Source organism: Symsagittifera roscoffensis, chromosome 6 (assembly GCF_963678635.1).
Source record: "Symsagittifera roscoffensis chromosome 6, txSymRosc1.1, whole genome shotgun sequence".
In the NCBI taxonomy this organism is placed as follows: Eukaryota; Metazoa; Xenacoelomorpha; order Acoela; family Convolutidae; genus Symsagittifera; species Symsagittifera roscoffensis.
Window position 1 is genome coordinate 54,831,456 of NC_087067.1, and position 17,988 is coordinate 54,849,443.

At 55.4% G+C, this 17,988-nt stretch overlaps 2 protein-coding genes across 2 annotated transcripts in view; both read right to left on the reverse strand.

The window, feature by feature from the left end:
- Positions 1–1,508, reverse strand: part of LOC134848826 (uncharacterized transmembrane protein DDB_G0289901-like) — a 3,179-nt gene extending 1,671 nt beyond the window's left edge. Inside the window, exons 1-2 of the mRNA XM_063866337.1 lie at positions 480–1,508; positions 94–416 (exon numbers count right to left, since the gene is read on the reverse strand). Of these exons, the coding sequence (XP_063722407.1) occupies positions 94–416; positions 480–1,508 (1,352 nt within the window). The remainder of the gene's footprint in view (positions 1–93; positions 417–479) is intronic.
- A 138-nt stretch (positions 1,509–1,646) lies between these two features.
- Positions 1,647–17,988, reverse strand: part of LOC134848827 (pneumococcal serine-rich repeat protein-like) — a 110,762-nt gene continuing 94,420 nt past the window's right edge. Inside the window, exons 10-16 of the mRNA XM_063866339.1 lie at positions 16,636–17,247; positions 16,279–16,584; positions 15,689–15,921; positions 14,912–14,962; positions 3,507–14,869; positions 2,226–3,433; positions 1,647–2,158 (exon numbers count right to left, since the gene is read on the reverse strand). Coding sequence (XP_063722409.1) covers positions 1,647–2,158; positions 2,226–3,433; positions 3,507–14,869; positions 14,912–14,962; positions 15,689–15,921; positions 16,279–16,584; positions 16,636–17,247 — 14,285 coding nt within the window. The remainder of the gene's footprint in view (positions 2,159–2,225; positions 3,434–3,506; positions 14,870–14,911; positions 14,963–15,688; positions 15,922–16,278; positions 16,585–16,635; positions 17,248–17,988) is intronic.

Genomic DNA, 17,988 nt, shown 5'->3' on the forward strand with positions numbered 1-17,988 from the left:
CCTCTACTAGATGTAGGACCACTGCTTGCCGCCGGTTTGATGCGGGACGAGGAGCCTACAGTAGATGGAGGCCCACTGCTGCCGCCGGTTGACGCAAATGAGGAGCCTCCAGTAGATACAGGACCACTGCTGCCGCCGGATGATGCGGATGAGGAGCCTCCAGTAGCTGTAGGACCACTGCTACCCCCGGTTGACGCGAATGAGGAGCCTCCACTAGATGTAGGGCCACTACTGCCCACCGGTTGACGCGAATGAGGAGCCTCCACTAGGTGTAGGGCCACTGCTGCCGCTGGTTGACGCGAATGAGGAGCCTCCACTAGATGTAGGACCACTGCTGCCGCCTGTTGACGCAAATGAGGAGCCTCCACTAGGTGTAGGCCACTGCTGCCGCCGGTTGACGCGAAGAGGAGCCTCCACTAAATGTAGAACCACTGTTGCCGGCGGTTTGTGCGGATGAGAGCCTACAGTAGATGTAGGACCACTGCTGCCGGCGGTTGACGCAAATGTGGAGCCTCCACTAGATGTAGGACCACTTGCTGCCGCCTGTTGACGCGAATGAGAGCCTCCACTAGATGCAGGACCACTGCTGCCGCCGGTTGACGCAAATGAGGAGCCTCCACTAGATGCAGGACCACTGCTGCCGCTGGCTGAAGTGGACGAGGAGCCTCTAGTAGATGTAGGACCACTGCTGACGACCGGTTGACGCAAATGAGTGGGGAGCCTCCACTAGATGCAGGACCACTGCTGCCGCCGGTTGACGCGATTGAGGAGCCTCCACTAGATGCAGGACCACTGCTGCCGCCGGTTGACGCAAATGAGGAGCCTCCACTAGATGCAGGACCACTGCTGCCGCTGGCTGAAGTGGACGAGGAGCCTCTAGTAGATGTAGGACCACTGCTGCCGCCTGTTGACGCGAATGAGGAGCCTCCACTAGATGCAGGACCACTGCTGCCGCCGGTTGACGCGATTGAGGAGCCTCCACTAGATGCAGGACCACTGCTGCCGCCGGTTGACGCAAATGAGGAGCCTCCACTAGATGCAGGACCACTGCTGCCGCTGGCTGTAAGTGGACGAGGAGCCTCTAGTAGATGTAGGACCACTGCTGACGCCGGTTGACGCAAATGAGGAGCCTCCACTAGATGTACGACCACTGCTGCCGCCGATTGGCGCGAATGAGGAGCCTCCACTAGATGTAGGAACACTGCTGCCGCCGGTTGACGCGATTGAGGAGCCTCCACTAGATGTAGGACTGCTGCTGCCGCCGGTTGACGCAAATGAGGAGCCTCCACTAGATGTAGGACCACTGCTTCCGCCGGTTGAAGAGGATGAGGAGCCTCCACTAGATGTAGGACCATTGCTGCCGCCGGTTGAAGCGGATGAGGAGCCTCCAGTAGATGTAGGACCACTGCTGACGCCGGTTGATGCAAATGAGGAGCCTCCACTAGATGTACGACCACTGCTGCCGCCGGTTGGCGCGAATGAGGAGCCTCCACTAGATGTAGAACCATTGCTTGCCGCCGGTTGACGCAAATGAGGAGCCTCCACTAGATGTACGACCACTGCTGCCGCCGATTGGCGCGAATGAGGAGCCTCCACTAGATGTAGGAACACTGCTGCCGCCGGTTGACGCGATTGAGGAGCCTCCACTAGATGTAGGACTGCTGCTGCCGCCGGGTTGACGCAAATGAGGAGCTTCCACTAGATGTAGGACCACTGCTTCCGCCGGTTGAAGCGGATGAGGAGCCTCCAGTAGATGTAGGACCACTGCTGCCCCCGGTTGACGCGAATGAGGAGCCTCCACTAGATGTAGGACCATTGCTGCCGCCGGTTGAATCGGATGAGGAGCCTCCAGTAGATGTAGGACCACTGCTGACGCCGGTTGATGCGAATGAGGAGACTCCACTAGATGTACGACCACTGCTGCCGCCGGTTGGCGCGAATGAGGAGCCTCCACTAGATGTAGAAACACTGCTGCCGCCGGTTGACGAGGTTGAGGAGCCTCCACTAGATGTAGGACCACTGCTGCCGCCGGTTGACGCAAATGAGGAGCCTCCACTAGATGTAGGACCACTGCTGCCGCCGGGTTGACGCGAATGAGGAGCCTCCACTAGTTGTAGGACCACTGCTGCCGCCTGTTGACGCGACTGAGGAGCCTCCACTAGATATAGGACCACTGCTGCCGCCGGTTGACGCGAATGAGGAGCCTCCAATAGATGAAGGGCCACTGCTGCCAGCGGTTGATGCGGATGATGAGCCTCCAGTAGATGTAGGGCCTTTGCTGCCGCCGGTTGACGCGAATGAGGAGCCTCCACTAGATGTAGGACCACTGCTACCGGCCGTTGACGCGAATGAGGAGCCTCCACTAGATTGAGGACCAATGCTGCCGCCGGTTGATGCGGCTGAGGAGTCTCCAGTAGATGTAGAACCACTGCTTCCACCGGTTGACGCGAATGAGGAGCCTCCACTAGATGTAGAACCAATGCTGCCGCCGGTTGATGCGGCTGTTGAGCCGCCAGTAGATGTAGGACCTTTGCTGCCGCCAGTTGACGCGATTGAGGAGCCTCCACTAGATGAAGGACCACTGCTGCCGCCGGTTGACGCGAATGAGGAGCCTACACTGGATGTAGGACCACTGCTGCCGCCGGTTGACGCGACTGAGGAGCCTCCACTAGATGTAGGACCACTGCTGCCGCCGGTTGACGCAAATGAAGAGCCTCCACTAGATGTAGGACCACTGCTGCCGCCGGTTGACGCGAATGAGGAGCCTCCACTAGTTGTAGGACCACTGCTGCCGCCTGTTGACGCGACTGAGGAGCCTCCACTAGATATAGGACCACTGCTGCCGCCGGTTGACGCGAATGAGGAGCCTCCAATAGATGAAGGACCACTGCTGCCAGCGGTTGATGCGGATGATGAGCCTCCAGTAGATGTAGGGCCTTTGCTGCCGCCGGTTGACGCGAATGAGGAGCCTCCACTAGATGTAGGACCACTGCTACCGGCCGTTGACGCGAATGAGGAGCCTCCACTAGATTGAGGACCAATGCTGCCGCCGGTTGATGCGGCTGAGGAGTCTCCAGTAGATGTAGAACCACTGCTTCCACCGGTTGACGCGAATGAGGAGCCTCCACTAGATGTAGAACCAATGCTGCCGCCGGTTGATGCGGCTGTTGAGCCGCCAGTAGATGTAGGACCTTTGCTGCCGCCAGTTGACGCGATTGAGGAGCCTCCACTAGATGAAAGATCACTGCTGCCGCCGGTTGATGCGAATGAGGAGCCTCCAGTAGATGTAAGACCACTGCTGGCGCCGGTTGACGCGAATGAGGAGCCTCCACTAGATGTAGGTCCGCTGCTGCCGCCGGTTGACGCAACTGAGGAGCCTCCACTAGATGTAGGACCACTGCTGCCGCCGGTTGACGCGAATGAGGAACCTCCACTATATATAGGACCACTGCTGCCACCGGTTGATGCGGATGAGGAGCCTCCAGTAGATGTAGGACCTTTGCTACCGCCGCTTGACGCGAATGAGGAGCCTCCAGTAGTTGTAGGACCACTGCTGCCGCCGGTTGACGCGATATGAGGAGCCTCCACTGGATGTAGGACCACTGCTGCCGCCGGTTGACGCGACTGAGGAGCCTCCACTAGATGAAAGACCACTGCTGCCACCGGTTGATGCGGATGAGGAGCCTCCACTAGATGTAGGACCACTGCTGCCGCCGGTTGACGCGAATGAGGAACCTCCACTATATATAGGACCACTGCTGCCACCGGTTGATGCGGATGAGGAGCCTCCAGTAGATGTAGGACCTTTGCTACCGCCGCTTGACGCGAATGAGGAGCCTCCAGTAGTTGTAGGACCACTGCTGCCGCCGGTTGACGCGAATGAGGAGCCTCCACTGGATGTAGGACCACTGCTGCCGCCGGTTGACGCGACTGAGGAGCCTCCACTAGATGAAAGACCACTGCTGCCACCGGTTGATGCGGATGAGGAGCCTCCACTAGATGTAGGACCACTGCTGCCGCCGGTTGACGCGAATGAGGAACCTCCACTATATATAGGACCACTGCTGCCACCGGTTGATGCGGATGAGGAGCCTCCAGTAGATGTAGGACCTTTGCTACCGCCGCTTGACGCGAATGAGGAGCCTCCAGTAGTTGTAGGACCACTGCTGCCGCCGGTTGACGCGAATGAGGAGCCTCCACTGGATGTAGGACCACTGCTGCCGCCGGTTGACGCGACTGAGGAGCCTCCACCACTAGATGAAAGACCACTGCTGCCACCGGTTGATGCGGATGAGGAGCCTCCAGTAGTTGTAGGACCACTGCTGCCGCCGGTTGACGCGAATGAGGAGCCTCCACTGGATGTAGGACCACTGCTGCCGCCGGTTGACGCGACTGAGGAGCCTCCACTAGATGAAAGACCACTGCTGCCACCGGAAGATGCGGATGAGGAGCCTCCAGTAGATGTAGGACCTTTGCTGCCGCCGGTTGACGCGAATGAGGAGCCTCTACTAGATGAAAGACCACTGCTGCCACCGGTTGATGCGGGCGAGGAGCCTCTACTAGGTGTAGGCCCACTGCTGCCGCCGGTTGATGCGGCTGTTGAGCTGCCAGTAGATATAGGACCATTGCTGCCGCCGGTTGACGCGATTGAGGAGCCTCCACTAGATGTAGGACTACTGCTGCCGCCAGTTGACGCAAATGAGGAGCCTCCACTAGATGAAGGACCACTGCTACCGCCGGTTGATGCGATTGGGGAGCTTCCAGTACTGTTCGTAAAGATAGTCGTTGAATTATGCTTATGATGATGAGAATCAGTTGCAGTTGATGAGCCAGTGGTGGCAGTTGATCTAACTGCATTTGTTTTTGTTACTGTTGGAATATTGCTGCCGCCAATCGATACAGATGATGAGACACCAGTAGATGATGCAACACTGCTTCTGCCAGCTGATGCAGTTGATGTACCTCCAGTCAACAATGGACTACTGGTTCCACCTGTTGACGGTAGTGATGAGCCTACAGTAGTTGTTGGAACACTGCTGCTTCTGGAGCCTCCAGCAGATGTAGGACCACCTCTGCCACTGTTGGATGCAGTCGAGGAGCCTCCAGTAGATGTAGTGCCCTTGCTGGCGTCGGTTGATACAGATGATGAGCCAGCGTTAGATGTTGGACCACTGCTGGCGCCGGTTGATGCGGAAGACGAGCCTCCAGTAACTTTTGGACTACTGCTGCTGCCGGTTGATGCGAACGATGAGCCTCCAGTAGATGTAGGACCACTGCTGCCGCCTGTTGATGCGAATGATGAGCCTCCAGTAGATGTAGAAACACTGATGTTGCCTGTTGATGAGGTTGATGAGCCTCCTGTAGATGTAGGGCCACTGCTGGCGCTGGTTGATACCAATGAGGAACCCCCGGTAGAAGTTGGACCACTGCTGCCGCCGGTTGATGCGGAAGATAAGCCACCGGTAGATGTAGGACGACTGCTGCCGCTGGTTGACGCGATTGAGGAGCCTCCTCTAGATGTAGGACCAATGCTGGCGCCGGTTGATGCGGAAGACGAGCCTCCAGTAACTTTTGGACTACTGCTGCTGCCGGTTGATGCGAACGATGAGCCTCCAGTAGATGTAGGACCACTGCTGCCGCCTGTTGATGCGAATGATGAGCCTCCAGTAGATGTAGAAACACTGCTGTTGCCTGTTGATGAGGTTGATGAGCCTCCTGTAGATGTAGGGCCACTGCTGGCGCTGGTTGATACCAATGAGGAACCCCCGGTAGAAGTTGGACCACTGCTGCCGCCGGTTGATGCGGAAGATAAGCCACCGGTAGATGAAAGACCACTGCTGCCACCGGAAGATGCGGATGAGGAGCCTCCAGTAGATGTAGGACCTTCGCTGCCGCCGGTTGACGCGAATGAGGAGCCTCTACTAGATGAAAGACCACTGCTGCCACCGGTTGATGCGGGCGAGGAGCCTCTACTAGGTGTAGGCCCACTGCTGCCGCCGGTTGATGCGGCTGTTGAGCTGCCAGTAGATATAGGACCATTGCTGCCGCCGGTTGACGCGATTGAGGAGCCTCCACTAGATGTAGGACTACTGCTGCCGCCAGTTGACGCAAATGAGGAGCCTCCACTAGATGAAGGACCACTGCTGCCGCCGGTTGATGCGATTGGGGAGCCTCCAGTACTGTTCGTAAAGATAGTCGTTGAATTATGCTTATGATGATGAGAATCAGTTGCAGTTGATGAGCCAGTGGTGGCAGTTGATCTAACTGCATTTGTTTTTGTTACTGTTGGAATATTGCTGCCGCCAATCGATACAGATGATGAGACACCAGTAGATGATGCAACACTGCTTCTGCCAGCTGATGCAGTTGATGTACCTCCAGTCAACAATGGACTACTGGTTCCACCTGTTGACGGTAGTGATGAGCCTACAGTAGTTGTTGGAACACTGCTGCTTCTGGAGCCTCCAGCAGATGTAGGACCACCTCTGCCACTGTTGGATGCAGTCGAGGAGCCTCCAGTAGATGTAGTGCCCTTGCTGGCGTCGGTTGATACAGATGATGAGCCAGCGTTAGATGTTGGACCACTGCTGGCGCCGGTTGATGCGGAAGACGAGCCTCCAGTAACTTTTGGACTACTGCTGCTGCCGGTTGATGCGAACGATGAGCCTCCAGTAGATGTAGGACCACTGCTGCCGCCTGTTGATGCGAATGATGAGCCTCCAGTAGATGTAGAAACACTGCTGTTGCCTGTTGATGAGGTTGATGAGCCTCCTGTAGATGTAGGGCCACTGCTGGCGCTGGTTGATACCAATGAGGAACCCCCGGTAGAAGTTGGACCACTGCTGCCGCCGGTTGATGCGGAAGATAAGCCACCGGTAGATGTAGGACGACTGCTGCCGCTGGTTGACGCGATTGAGGAGCCTCCTCTAGATGTAGGACCAATGCTGGCGCCGGTTGATGCGGATGGGGAGCCTCCAGTAGATGTAGGACTATTGCTGCTGACGTTTGATGCGGATGATGAGCCTCCAGTAGATATATGACCACTGCTCCCGCCGGTTGCTGCGAACGATGAGAATCCAGAGGATGTAAGACCACTGCTGCTGCCGGTTGATGAGGATGACGAGTCTCCAGTAGATGATGTACGACCACTGCTGGCGCCGGTTGATACGGATGATGAGATTCCTTTAGATGTAGGACCACTGCTTCCGCCGGTTGATGCTGATGATGAGACTCCAACAGATGTGTATCCTTTGCTGCCAATGTTTGAAGCGGACGATGAACTTCCACTAGATGTAGGACCGCTGCTGCCGCCGGTTGATTCGGACGATGAGACTCCAGTAGATGTAGGACCACTGTTTCGGCCGGTTGATGCGAATGATGAGCCTCCACTAGATGTACGCCCACTGCTGGCGCCGGTTGATACGAATGATGAGCCTCCTTTAGATGTAGAACCACTGCTGCCGCCGGTTGACGTGGTTGATGAGAATCCAGCATATGTATATCCACTGCTGCCAACGTTTGATGCGGACGATGAACTTCCAGTAAATGTAGGACCACTGCTGCCGTCGATTGATGCCGACGCCGAGCCTCCAGTAGATGTAGGACCAGTGCCGCCGCCAGTTGATGCGGTTGATGAGCCTCCAATGGATGTAGGACTAATGCTGCCGCCGGTTGATACATAGGATGAGCCTCCAGTAGATGTAGGACCACTGCTGCCGCCGGTTGATGGGTATGATGAGCGTCCAGTAGATGTAGGACCACTGCTACCGTCGGTTGATGCGAAAGAGGAGCCTCCACCAGATGTTGGACCACTGCTGGCGCCGGTTGAGACGAAAGACGAGCCTCCAGTAGATGCAGGACTACTGCTGCCACCGCTTGTTGCGGACGTGGTACTAGATGCAATTGTCGTGCTGCAGTTCCTCCCTGTTGACCTCATATTTATAGTGGTCGATTTAAACGAAGTACTGTTCGTAAAAGTAGTTGTTGAGTTATGCTTATGATGATGAGAATCAGTTGCAGTTGATGAGCCAGTGATCGCAGATGATCTAACTGCACTTGTTTTTTTTCTTGTTGGACTATTGCTGCCGCGAATCGATACAGATGATGAGGCTTCAGTAGATGATGAAACACTGCTTCCGCCGATTGATGCAGTTGATGTGCCTCCAGTCAACAATGGACTACTGGTTCCGACTGTTGACGGTAGTGATGAGCCTCCAGTTGTTGTTGAAATACTGCTGCTTCTGGAGCCTCCATCAGATGTAGGGCCACCTCTGCCACTGTTGGATGCAGTCGAGGAGCCTCCAGTAGACGTATGACCATTGCTGGCGCCGGTTGAAACAGATGTTGAGCCCCTGTTAGATGTTGGACCACTGCTGCCGCCGGTTGATGCGGAAGACGAGCCTCCAGTAAATTTTGGACCACTGCTGCTGCCGGTTGATGCGGACGATGAGCTTCCAGTAGATGTAAGACCACTGCTGCCACTAATAATTGCATATGAGGAGCCTCCAGTAGATGTAGGACCCCTGCTGCCGCCTGTTGATGCGAATGATGAGCCTCCAGTTGATGCAGAAACACTGCTGCTGCCTTTTGATGCGGACGATGGGCCTCCAGTAAATGTAGGACCACTGCTGCCGCCAGTTGATCCGGATGATGAGCCTCCAGTAGATGTAGAACCACTGCTGCTGCTTTTTGATGCGGATGAGAAGCCTCCAGTAGTTGTAGGACCACTGCTGCCACCGGTTGATGCGAATGATGAGCCTCCAGTAGATGTAGAAACACTGCTGGCGCCGGTTGATACAGATGTTGAGCCCCCGTTAGATGTTGGACCACTGCTGCCGCCGGTTGATGCGGAAGACGAGCCTCCAGTAAATTTTGGACCACTGCTGCTGCCGGTTGATGCGGAAGATGAGCCTCCAGCAGATGTAGGACCACTGATGCCGCCTGTTGATGTGGATGATGAGCCTCTAGTAGATGTAGGACCACTGCTGATGCCTGTTGATGCGGACGATGGGCCTCCAGTAAATGTAGGACCACTGCTGCCGCCAGTTGATTCGGATGATGAGCCTCCAGTAGATGTAGAACCACTGCTGCTGCTTTTTGATGCGGATGAGAAGCCTCCAGTAGTTGTAGGACCACTGCTGCCACCGGTTGATGCGAATGATGAGCCTCCAGTAGATGTAGAAACACTGCTGGCGCCGGTTGATACAGATGTTGAGCCCCCGTTAGATGTTGGACCACTGCTGCCGCCGGTTGATGCGGAAGACGAGCCTCCAGTAAATTTTGGACCACTGCTGCTGCCAGTTGATGCGGAAGATGAGCCTCCAGCAGATGTAGGACCACTGATGCCGCCTGTTGATGTGGATGTTGAGCCTCCAGTAGATGTAGGACCACTGCTGCCGCCAGTTGATGCGGAAGACGAGCCTCCAGTAAATTTTGGACCACTGCTGCTGCCGGTTGATGCGGACGATGAGCTTCCAGTAGATGTAAGACCACTGCTGCCACTAATAATTGCATATGAGGAGCCTCCAGTAGATGTAGGACCCCTGCTGCCGCCTGTTGATGCGAATGATGAGCCTCCAGTTGATGCAGAAACACTGCTGCTGCCTTTTGATGCGGACGATGGGCCTCCAGTAAATGTAGGACCACTGCTGCCGCCAGTTGATCCGGATGATGAGCCTCCAGTAGATGTAGAACCACTGCTGCTGCTTTTTGATGCGGATGAGAAGCCTCCAGTAGTTGTAGGACCACTGCTGCCACCGGTTGATGCGAATGATGAGCCTCCAGTAGATGTAGAAACACTGCTGGCGCCGGTTGATACAGATGTTGAGCCCCCGTTAGATGTTGGACCACTGCTGCCGCCGGTTGATGCGGAAGACGAGCCTCCAGTAAATTTTGGACCACTGATGCCGCCTGTTGATGTGGATGATGAGCCTCTAGTAGATGTAGGACCACTGCTGATGCCTGTTGATGAGGATGTTGAGCCTCCAGTAGATGTAGGACCACTGCTGCCGCCGGTTGATGCCGAAGACGAGCCTCCAGTAAATTTTGGACCACTGCTGCTGCCGGTTGATGCGGACGATGAGCTTCCAGTAGATGTAAGACCACTGCTGCCACTAATAATTGCATATGAGGAGCCTCCAGTAGATGTAGGACCCCTGCTGCCGCCTGTTGATGCGAATGATGAGCCTCCAGTTGATGCAGAAACACTGCTGCTGCCTTTTGATGCGGACGATGGGCCTCCAGTAAATGTAGGACCACTGCTGCCGCCAGTTGATCCGGATGATGAGCCTCCAGTAGATCTAGAACCACTGCTGCTGCTTTTTGATGCAGATGAGAAGCCTCCAGTAGTTGTAGGACCACTGCTGCCACCGGTTGAAGCGAATGATGAGCCTCCAGTAGATGTAGAAACACTGCTGGCGCTGGTTGATACAGATGTTGAGCCCCCGTTAGATGTTGGACCACTGCTGCCGCCGGTTGATGCGGAAGACGAGCCTCCAGTAAATTTTGGACCACTGCTGCTGCCGGTTGATCCGGAAGATGAGCCTCCAGCAGATGTGGGACCACTGATGCCGCCAGTTGATGTGGATGATGAGCCTCTAGTAGATGTAGGACCGCTGCTGCCACTGATTGATGCAGATGAGTAGCCTCCGGTAGGTGTAGGACCACTGCTGGCGTCGGTTGATGCGTATGATGATCTCCCAGTAGATGTAGAAATACTGCTGCTGCCTGTTGATGCGGACGATGAGCCTCCAATAGATATAATACCACTAACGCCACTGATTGATGCAGATGAGAAGACTACAGTAGATGAAGGACTACTGCTGATACCTGTTGATTCGGATGATGAGCTCTCAGTAGATGTAGAAACAATGCTGCTGCCTGCTGATGCGGCTGATGAGCCCGTGGTAGATGTAGGACCACTGCTGCCGCCTGTTGATGCGAATGATGAGCCTCCAGTAGATGCAGAAGCACTGCTGCTGCCTTTTGATGCGGACGATGGGCCTCCAGTAGATGTATGACCACCGCTGCCACTGATTGATGCAGATGATGAGCCACCAGTAGATGTAGGACCACTGCTGCCGTTAGTTGATGTGGATGATGAACCTCCAGTAGATACAGAAACACTGCTGCCACCGGTAGAAGTAGAAACAATGCTGCTGCCTGCTGATGCGGCTGATGAGCCCCTGGTAGAGTTAGGACGACTGCTGCCGCCTTTTGATGCGGATGATGAGCCTCCAGTAGATGTAGGACTACTGCTGCTGCCTTTTGATACGGTTGGGGAGCCTCCAGTAGATGTAGGCCCAGTGCTACTGCCAGTTGATACGGATGAAGAGCCCCCGGTAGATTTAGGACCACTGTTGCTTCCTTTTGATGCGGACAATGAGCCTCCAGTAGATGTAGGACCACTGCCGCCGCCTGTTGATGCGTATGATGAGCCTCCAGTAGATGTAGGACCACTGCTGCCACCGGTTGATGCGGACATTGAGCCTCCAGTAGATGTAGGACTACTGCTGCCTCCTGTTGATGCGAATGATGAGCCTCCAGTTGATGCAGAAACACTGCTGCTGCCTTTTGATGTGGACGATGGGCCTCCAGTAAATGCAGAAACACTGCTGCCACCGGTTGATGCGGACAATGAACCTCCAGTAGATGTAGGACCACTGCTGCCGCCAGTTGATCCGGATGATGAGCCTCCAGTAGATATAGAACCACTGCTGCTGCTTTTTGATGCGGATGAGAAGCCTCCAGTAGTTGTAGGACCACTGCGGCCACCGGTTGATGCGGACAATGAGCCTCCAGTAGATGTACGACCAATACTGCCGCCGGTTGATGCGGATGATGAGCCTCCAGTAGATATATGACCACTGCCGCCGCCTGTTGATGCGGATGATGAGCATCCAGTAGATGTAGGACCACTGCTGCCACCGGTTGATGCGGACATTGAGCCTCCAGTAGATGTAAGACTACTGCTGCCGCCTGTTGATGCGAATGATGAGCCTCCAGTTGATGCAGAAACACTGCTCCTGCCTTTTGATGTGGACGATGGGCCTCCAGTAAATGCAGAAACACTGCTGCCACCGGTTGATGCGGACAATGAATCTCCAGTAGATGTAGGACCAATGCTGCCGCCAGTTGATGCGGATGATGAGCCTCCAGTAGATGTAGAACCACTGCTGCCACCGGTTGATGCGGACATTGAGCCTCCAGTAGATGTAAGACCACTGCTGTTGCCTGTTGATGCAAATGATGAGCCTCCAGTTGATGCAGAAACACTGCTGCTATCTTTTGATGCGGACGATGGGCCTCCAGTAGATGCAGAAACATTGCTGCCACCGGTTGATGCGGTCAATGAGCCTCCAGTAGATGTAAGACCACTGCTACCGCCTGTTGATGCGAATGATGAGCCTCCAATTGATGCAGAAACACTGCTGCTGCCGGTTGATGCGGATGATGAGCCACCAGTAGATGTAGGGCCACTGCTGCCACTGGTTGATGCGGACAAGGAGCCTCCAATAGATGTGAGACCACTGCCGCCGCCTGTTGATGCGAATGATGAGCCTCCAGTTGATGCAGAAACGTTGCTGCTGCCTTTCGATGCTGACGATGGGCCTCCAGTAGATGCAGAAACACTGCTGCCAGCGGTTGGTGCGGACAATGAGCCTCCAGTAGATGTAAGACCACTGCTACCGCCTGTTGATGCGAATGATGAGCCTCCAATTGATGCAGAAACACTGCTGCTGCCTTTTGATGCGGACGATGGGCCTACAGTAGATGCAGAAACACTGCTGCCAACGGTTGATGCGGACAATGAGCCTCCAGTAGACGTAGGACCACTGCTGCGGCCTTTTGATGCGGTTGAGGAGCCTCCAGTAGATGCAGAAACACTGCTGCCACCAGTTGATGCGGACAATGAGCCTCCAGTAGATGTAGAACCACTGCTGCCACCGGTTGATGCAGACAAGGAGCCTCCAATAGAAGTAAGACCACTGCTGCCGCCTGTCGATGCGAATGATGAGCCTCCAGTTGATGCAGAAACACTGTTGCTGCCTTTTGATGCGGACGATGGGCCTCCAGTAGATGTAGAAACACTGCTGCCAGCGGCTGATGCTGACAATGAGCCTCCAGTAGATGTAAGACCACTGCTACCGCCTGTTGATGCGAATGATGAGCTTCCAGTTGATGCATAAACACTGCTGCTGCCTTTTGATGCGGACGATGGGCCTCCAGTAGATGCAGAAACACTACTGCCACCGGTTGATACGGACAATGAGCCTCCAGTAGACGTAGGACCGCTGCTGCGGCCTTTTGATGCGGATGAGGAGCCTCCAGTAGATGTAGGACCACTGCTGCCACCGGTGGAGGCGGACAATGAGCCTCCAATAGATGTAGGTCCACTGCTGCCGCCTGTTGATGCGAATGATGAGCCTCCAGTTGATGCAGAAACACTGCTGCTGCCTTTTGATGCGGACGATGGGCCTCCAGTAGATGCAGAAACACTGCTGCCACCGGTCGATGCGGACAATGAGCCTCCAGTAGATGTAGGACCACTGCTACCACCGGTTGATGCGGACAATGAGCCTCCAGTAGAAGTAGGACCACTGCCGCCGCCTGTTGATCCCGATGATGAGCCTCCAGTAGATGTAGAACCACTGCTGATGCCTTTTGATGCGGATGAGGAGCTTCCAGTAGATATATGCCCAGTGCTGCTGCCGGTTGATACGGATGATGAGCCTCCGGTAGACGTAGGACCACTGCGGCTGCCTTTCGATGCGGATGAGGAGCCTCCAGTAGATGTAGGACTACTGCTACGACCGGTTGATGCGGACAATGAGACTCCAGTAGATGTAGGACCACTGCTGCCGCCTGTTGAAGCGAATGATGCGCCTCCAGTAGATGAAGGACCATTGCTGCCGACGGTTGATAGGGATGATGAGACTCCAGTAGATGCAGATACACTGCTGCAACCGGTTGATGCGGACAATGAGCCTCCATTAGATGTAGGATCACTGCTGCCACTGGTTGATGCGGATGATGAGCCACCAGTAGATGAAGGACCACTGCTGCCGCCAGTTGATGCGGATGATGAGCCTCCAGTTGATGCAGAAACACTGCTGTTACCGGTTGATGCGGACAATGAGCCTCCAGTAGATGTAGGGCCACTGCCGCCGCCTGTTGATGCGGATGATGAGCCTCCAGTAGATGTAGAACCACTGCTGCTGCTTTTTGATGCGGATAAGGAGCCTCCAGAAGGTGTAGGACCGTTGCTGCCACCGGTTGATGCGGACAATGAGCCTCCAGTAGATGTAGGACCACTGTTGCCGCCTGTTGATGCGAATGATGAGCCTCCAGTAGATGAGTGACCTCCAGTAGATTTAGGATCACTGCTGCTGCCTTTTGGTGCGAATGAGGAGCCTCCAGTAGATTTAGGACCACTGCTGCTGCCTTTTGATGCGGACGAGGAGCCTCCAGTAGATGTAAGGCCACTGCTGCTCCCTTTTGATGCAGATGAGGAGCCTCCAGTAGATGTAGGGCCACTGCTGCTGCCTTTTGATGCGGATGAGGAGCCTCCAGTAGATGTAGGGCCACTGCTGCTGCCTTTTGATGCGGGTGAGGAGCCTCCTGTAGATGTAGGGCTACTGCTGCTGCCTTTTGATGCGGATGAGGAGCCTCCAGTAGATGTGGGGCCACTGCTGCTGCCTTTTGATGCGGATGAGGAGCCTCCAGTAGTTGTAGGACCACTGCTGATGCCTTTTGATGCGGTTGAGGAGCCTCCAGTAGATGTAAGGCCACTGCTGCTGCCTTTTGATGGGGATGAGGAGCCTCCAAAAGATGTAGGGCCACTGCTGCTGCCTTTTGATGCGAGTGAGGAGCCTCCAGTAGATGTAGGGCCACTGCTGCTGCCTTTTGATGCGGACGAGGAGCCTCCAGTAGATGTAAGGCCACTGCTGCTGCCTTTTGATGCGGATGAGGAGCCTCCAGTAGATGTAGGGCCACTGCTGCTGCCTTTTGATGCGGATGAGGAGCCTCCAGTAGATGTAGGGCCACTGCTGCTGCCTTTTGATGCGGGTGAGGAGCCTCCAGTAGATGTAGGGCCACTGCTGCTGCCTTTTGATGCGGATGAGGAGCCTCCAGTAGATGTAGGGCCACTGCTGCTGCCTTTTGATGCGGATGAGGAGCCTCCAGTAGATGTAGGGCCACTGCTGCTGCCTTTTGATGCGGATGAGGAGCCTCCAGTAGATGTAGGGCCACTGCTGCTGCCTTTTGATGCGGATGAGGAGCCTCCAGTAGATGTAGGGCCACTGCTGCTGCCTTTTGATGCGGGTGAGGAGCCTTCAGTAGATGTAGGGCCACTGCTGCTGCCTTTTGATGCGGGTGAGGAGCCTCCAGTAGGTGTAGGGCCACTGCTGCTGCCTTTTGATGCGGATGCGGAACCTCCAGTAGATGTAGGGCCACTGCTGCTGCCTTTTGATGCGGACGAGGAGCCTCCAGAAGATGTAAGGCTACTGCTGCTGCCTTTTGATGCGGATGAGGAGCCTCCAGTAGATGTAGGGCCACTGCTGCTGCCTTTTGATGCGGAAGAGGAGCCTCCAGTAGATGCAGGGCCACTGCTGCTGCCTTTTGATGCAGATGAGGAGCCTCCAGTAGATGTAGAGCCACTGCTGCTGCCTTTTGATGCGGGTGAGGATACTCCAGTAAATGTAGGGCCACTGCTGCTGCCTTTTGATGCGGATGAGGAGCCTCCAGTAGATGTAGTGCCACTGCTGCTGCCTTTTGATGCGGATGAGGAGCCCACAGTATTTGTAGGACCACCGCTGCTGCCTTTTGATGCGAGTGAGGAGCCTCCAGTAGATGTAGGGCCACTGCTGCTGACTTTTGATGCGGATGAGGAGCCTCCAGTAGATGTAGGGCCACTGCTGCTGCCTTTTGATGCGAATGAGGAGCCTCCAGTAGATGTAGGGCCACTGCTGCTGCCTTTTGATGCGGATGAGGAGCCTCCAGTAGATGTAGGGCCACTGCTGCTGCCTTTTGATGCGGGTGAGGAGCCTCCAGTAGATGTAGGGCCACTGCTGCTGCCTTTTGATGCGGATGAGGAGCCTCCAGTAGATGTAGGGCCACTGCTGCTGCCTTTTGATGCGGATGAGGAGCCTCCAGTAGATGTAAGGCCACTGCTGCTGCCTTTTGATGCGGATGAGGAGCCTCCAGTAGATGTAGGGCCACTGCTGCTGCCTTTTGATGCGGATGAGGAGCCTCCAGTAGATGTAGGGCCACTGCTGCTGCCTTTTGATGCGGGTGAGGAGCCTCCAGTAGATGTAGGGCCACTGCTGCTGCCTTTTGATGCGTATGATGAGCCTCCAGTAGATGTAGGGCCACTGCTGCTGCCTTTTGTTGCGGATGAGGAGCATCCAGTAGATGTAGGGCCACTGCTGCTGCCTTTTGATGCGGATGAGGAGCCTCCAGTAGATGTAGGGCCACTGCTGCTGCCTTTTGATGCGGATGAGGAGCCTCCAGTAGATGTAGGGCCACTGCTGCTGACTTTTGAAGCGGGTGAGGAGCCTCCAGTAGATGTAGGGCCACTGCTGCTGCCTTTTGATGCGGGTGAGGAGCCTCCAGTAGATGTAGGGCCACTGCTGCTGCCTTTTGATGCGGATGAGGAGCCTCCAGTAGATGTAGGGCCACTGCTGCTGCCTTTTGATGCGGATGAGGAGCCTCTGGTAGATGTAGGGCCACTGCTGCTGCCTTTTGATGCGGGTGAGGAGCATCCAGTAGATGTAGGGCCACTGCTGCTGCCTTTTGACACGGAAGAGGCGCCTCCAGTAGATGTAGGGCCACTGCTGCTGCCTTTTGATGCTGATGAGGAGCCTCCAGTAGATGTAGGGCCACTGCTGCTGCCTTTTGATACGGGTGAGGAGCCTCCAGTAGATGTAGGGCCACTGCTGCTGCCTTTTGATGCGGATGAGGAGCCTCCAGTAGATGTAGTGCCACTGCTGCTGCCTTTTAATGCGGATGAGGAGCCCACAGTAGTTGTAGGACCACCGCTGCTGTTTTTTGATGCGGATGAGGAGCCTCCAGTAGATGTAGGGCCACTGCTGCTGCCTTTTGATGCGGATGAGGAGCCTCCAGTAGATGTAGGGCCACTGCTGCTGCCTTTTGATGCAAATGAGGAGCCTCCGGTAGATGTAGGGCCACTGCTGCTGCCTTTTGATGCGGATGAGGAGCCTCCAGTAGATGTAGGGCCACTGCTGCTGCCTTTTGATGCGGGTGAGGAGCCTCCAGTAGATGTAGGGCCACTGCTGTTGCCTTTTGATGCGGATGAGGAGCCTCCAGTAGATGTAGGGCCACTGCTGCTGCCTTTTGATGCGGATGAGGAGCCTCCAGTAGATGTAAGGCCACTGCTGCTGCCTTTTGATGCGGATGAGGAGCCTCCAGTAGATGTAGGGCCACTGCTGCTGCCTTTTGATGCGGATGAGGAGCCTCCAGTAGATGTAGGGCCACTGCTGCTGCCTTTTGATGCGGGTGAGGAGCCTCCAGTAGATGTAGGGCCACTGCTGCTGCCTTTTGATGCGGATGAGGAGCCTCCAGTAGATGTAGGGCCACTGCTGCTGCCTTTTGATGCGGATGAGGAGCCTCCAGTAGATGTAGGGCCACTGCTGCTGCCTTTTGATGCGGATGAGGAGCCTCCAGTAGATGTAGGGCCACTGCTGCTGCCTTTTGATGCGGATGAGGAGCCTCCAGTAGATGTAGGGCCACTGCTGCTGCCTTTTGATGCGGATGAGGAGCCTCCAGTAGATGTAGGGCCACTGCTGCTGCCTTTTGATGCGGATGAGGAGCCTCCAGTAGATGTAGGGCCACTGCTGCTGCCTTTTGATGCGGGTGAGGAGCCTTCAGTAGATGTAGGGCCACTGCTGCTGCCTTTTGATGCGGGTGAGGAGCCTCCAGTAGATGTAGGGCCACTGCTGCTGCCTTTTGATGCGGGTGAGGAGCCTCCAG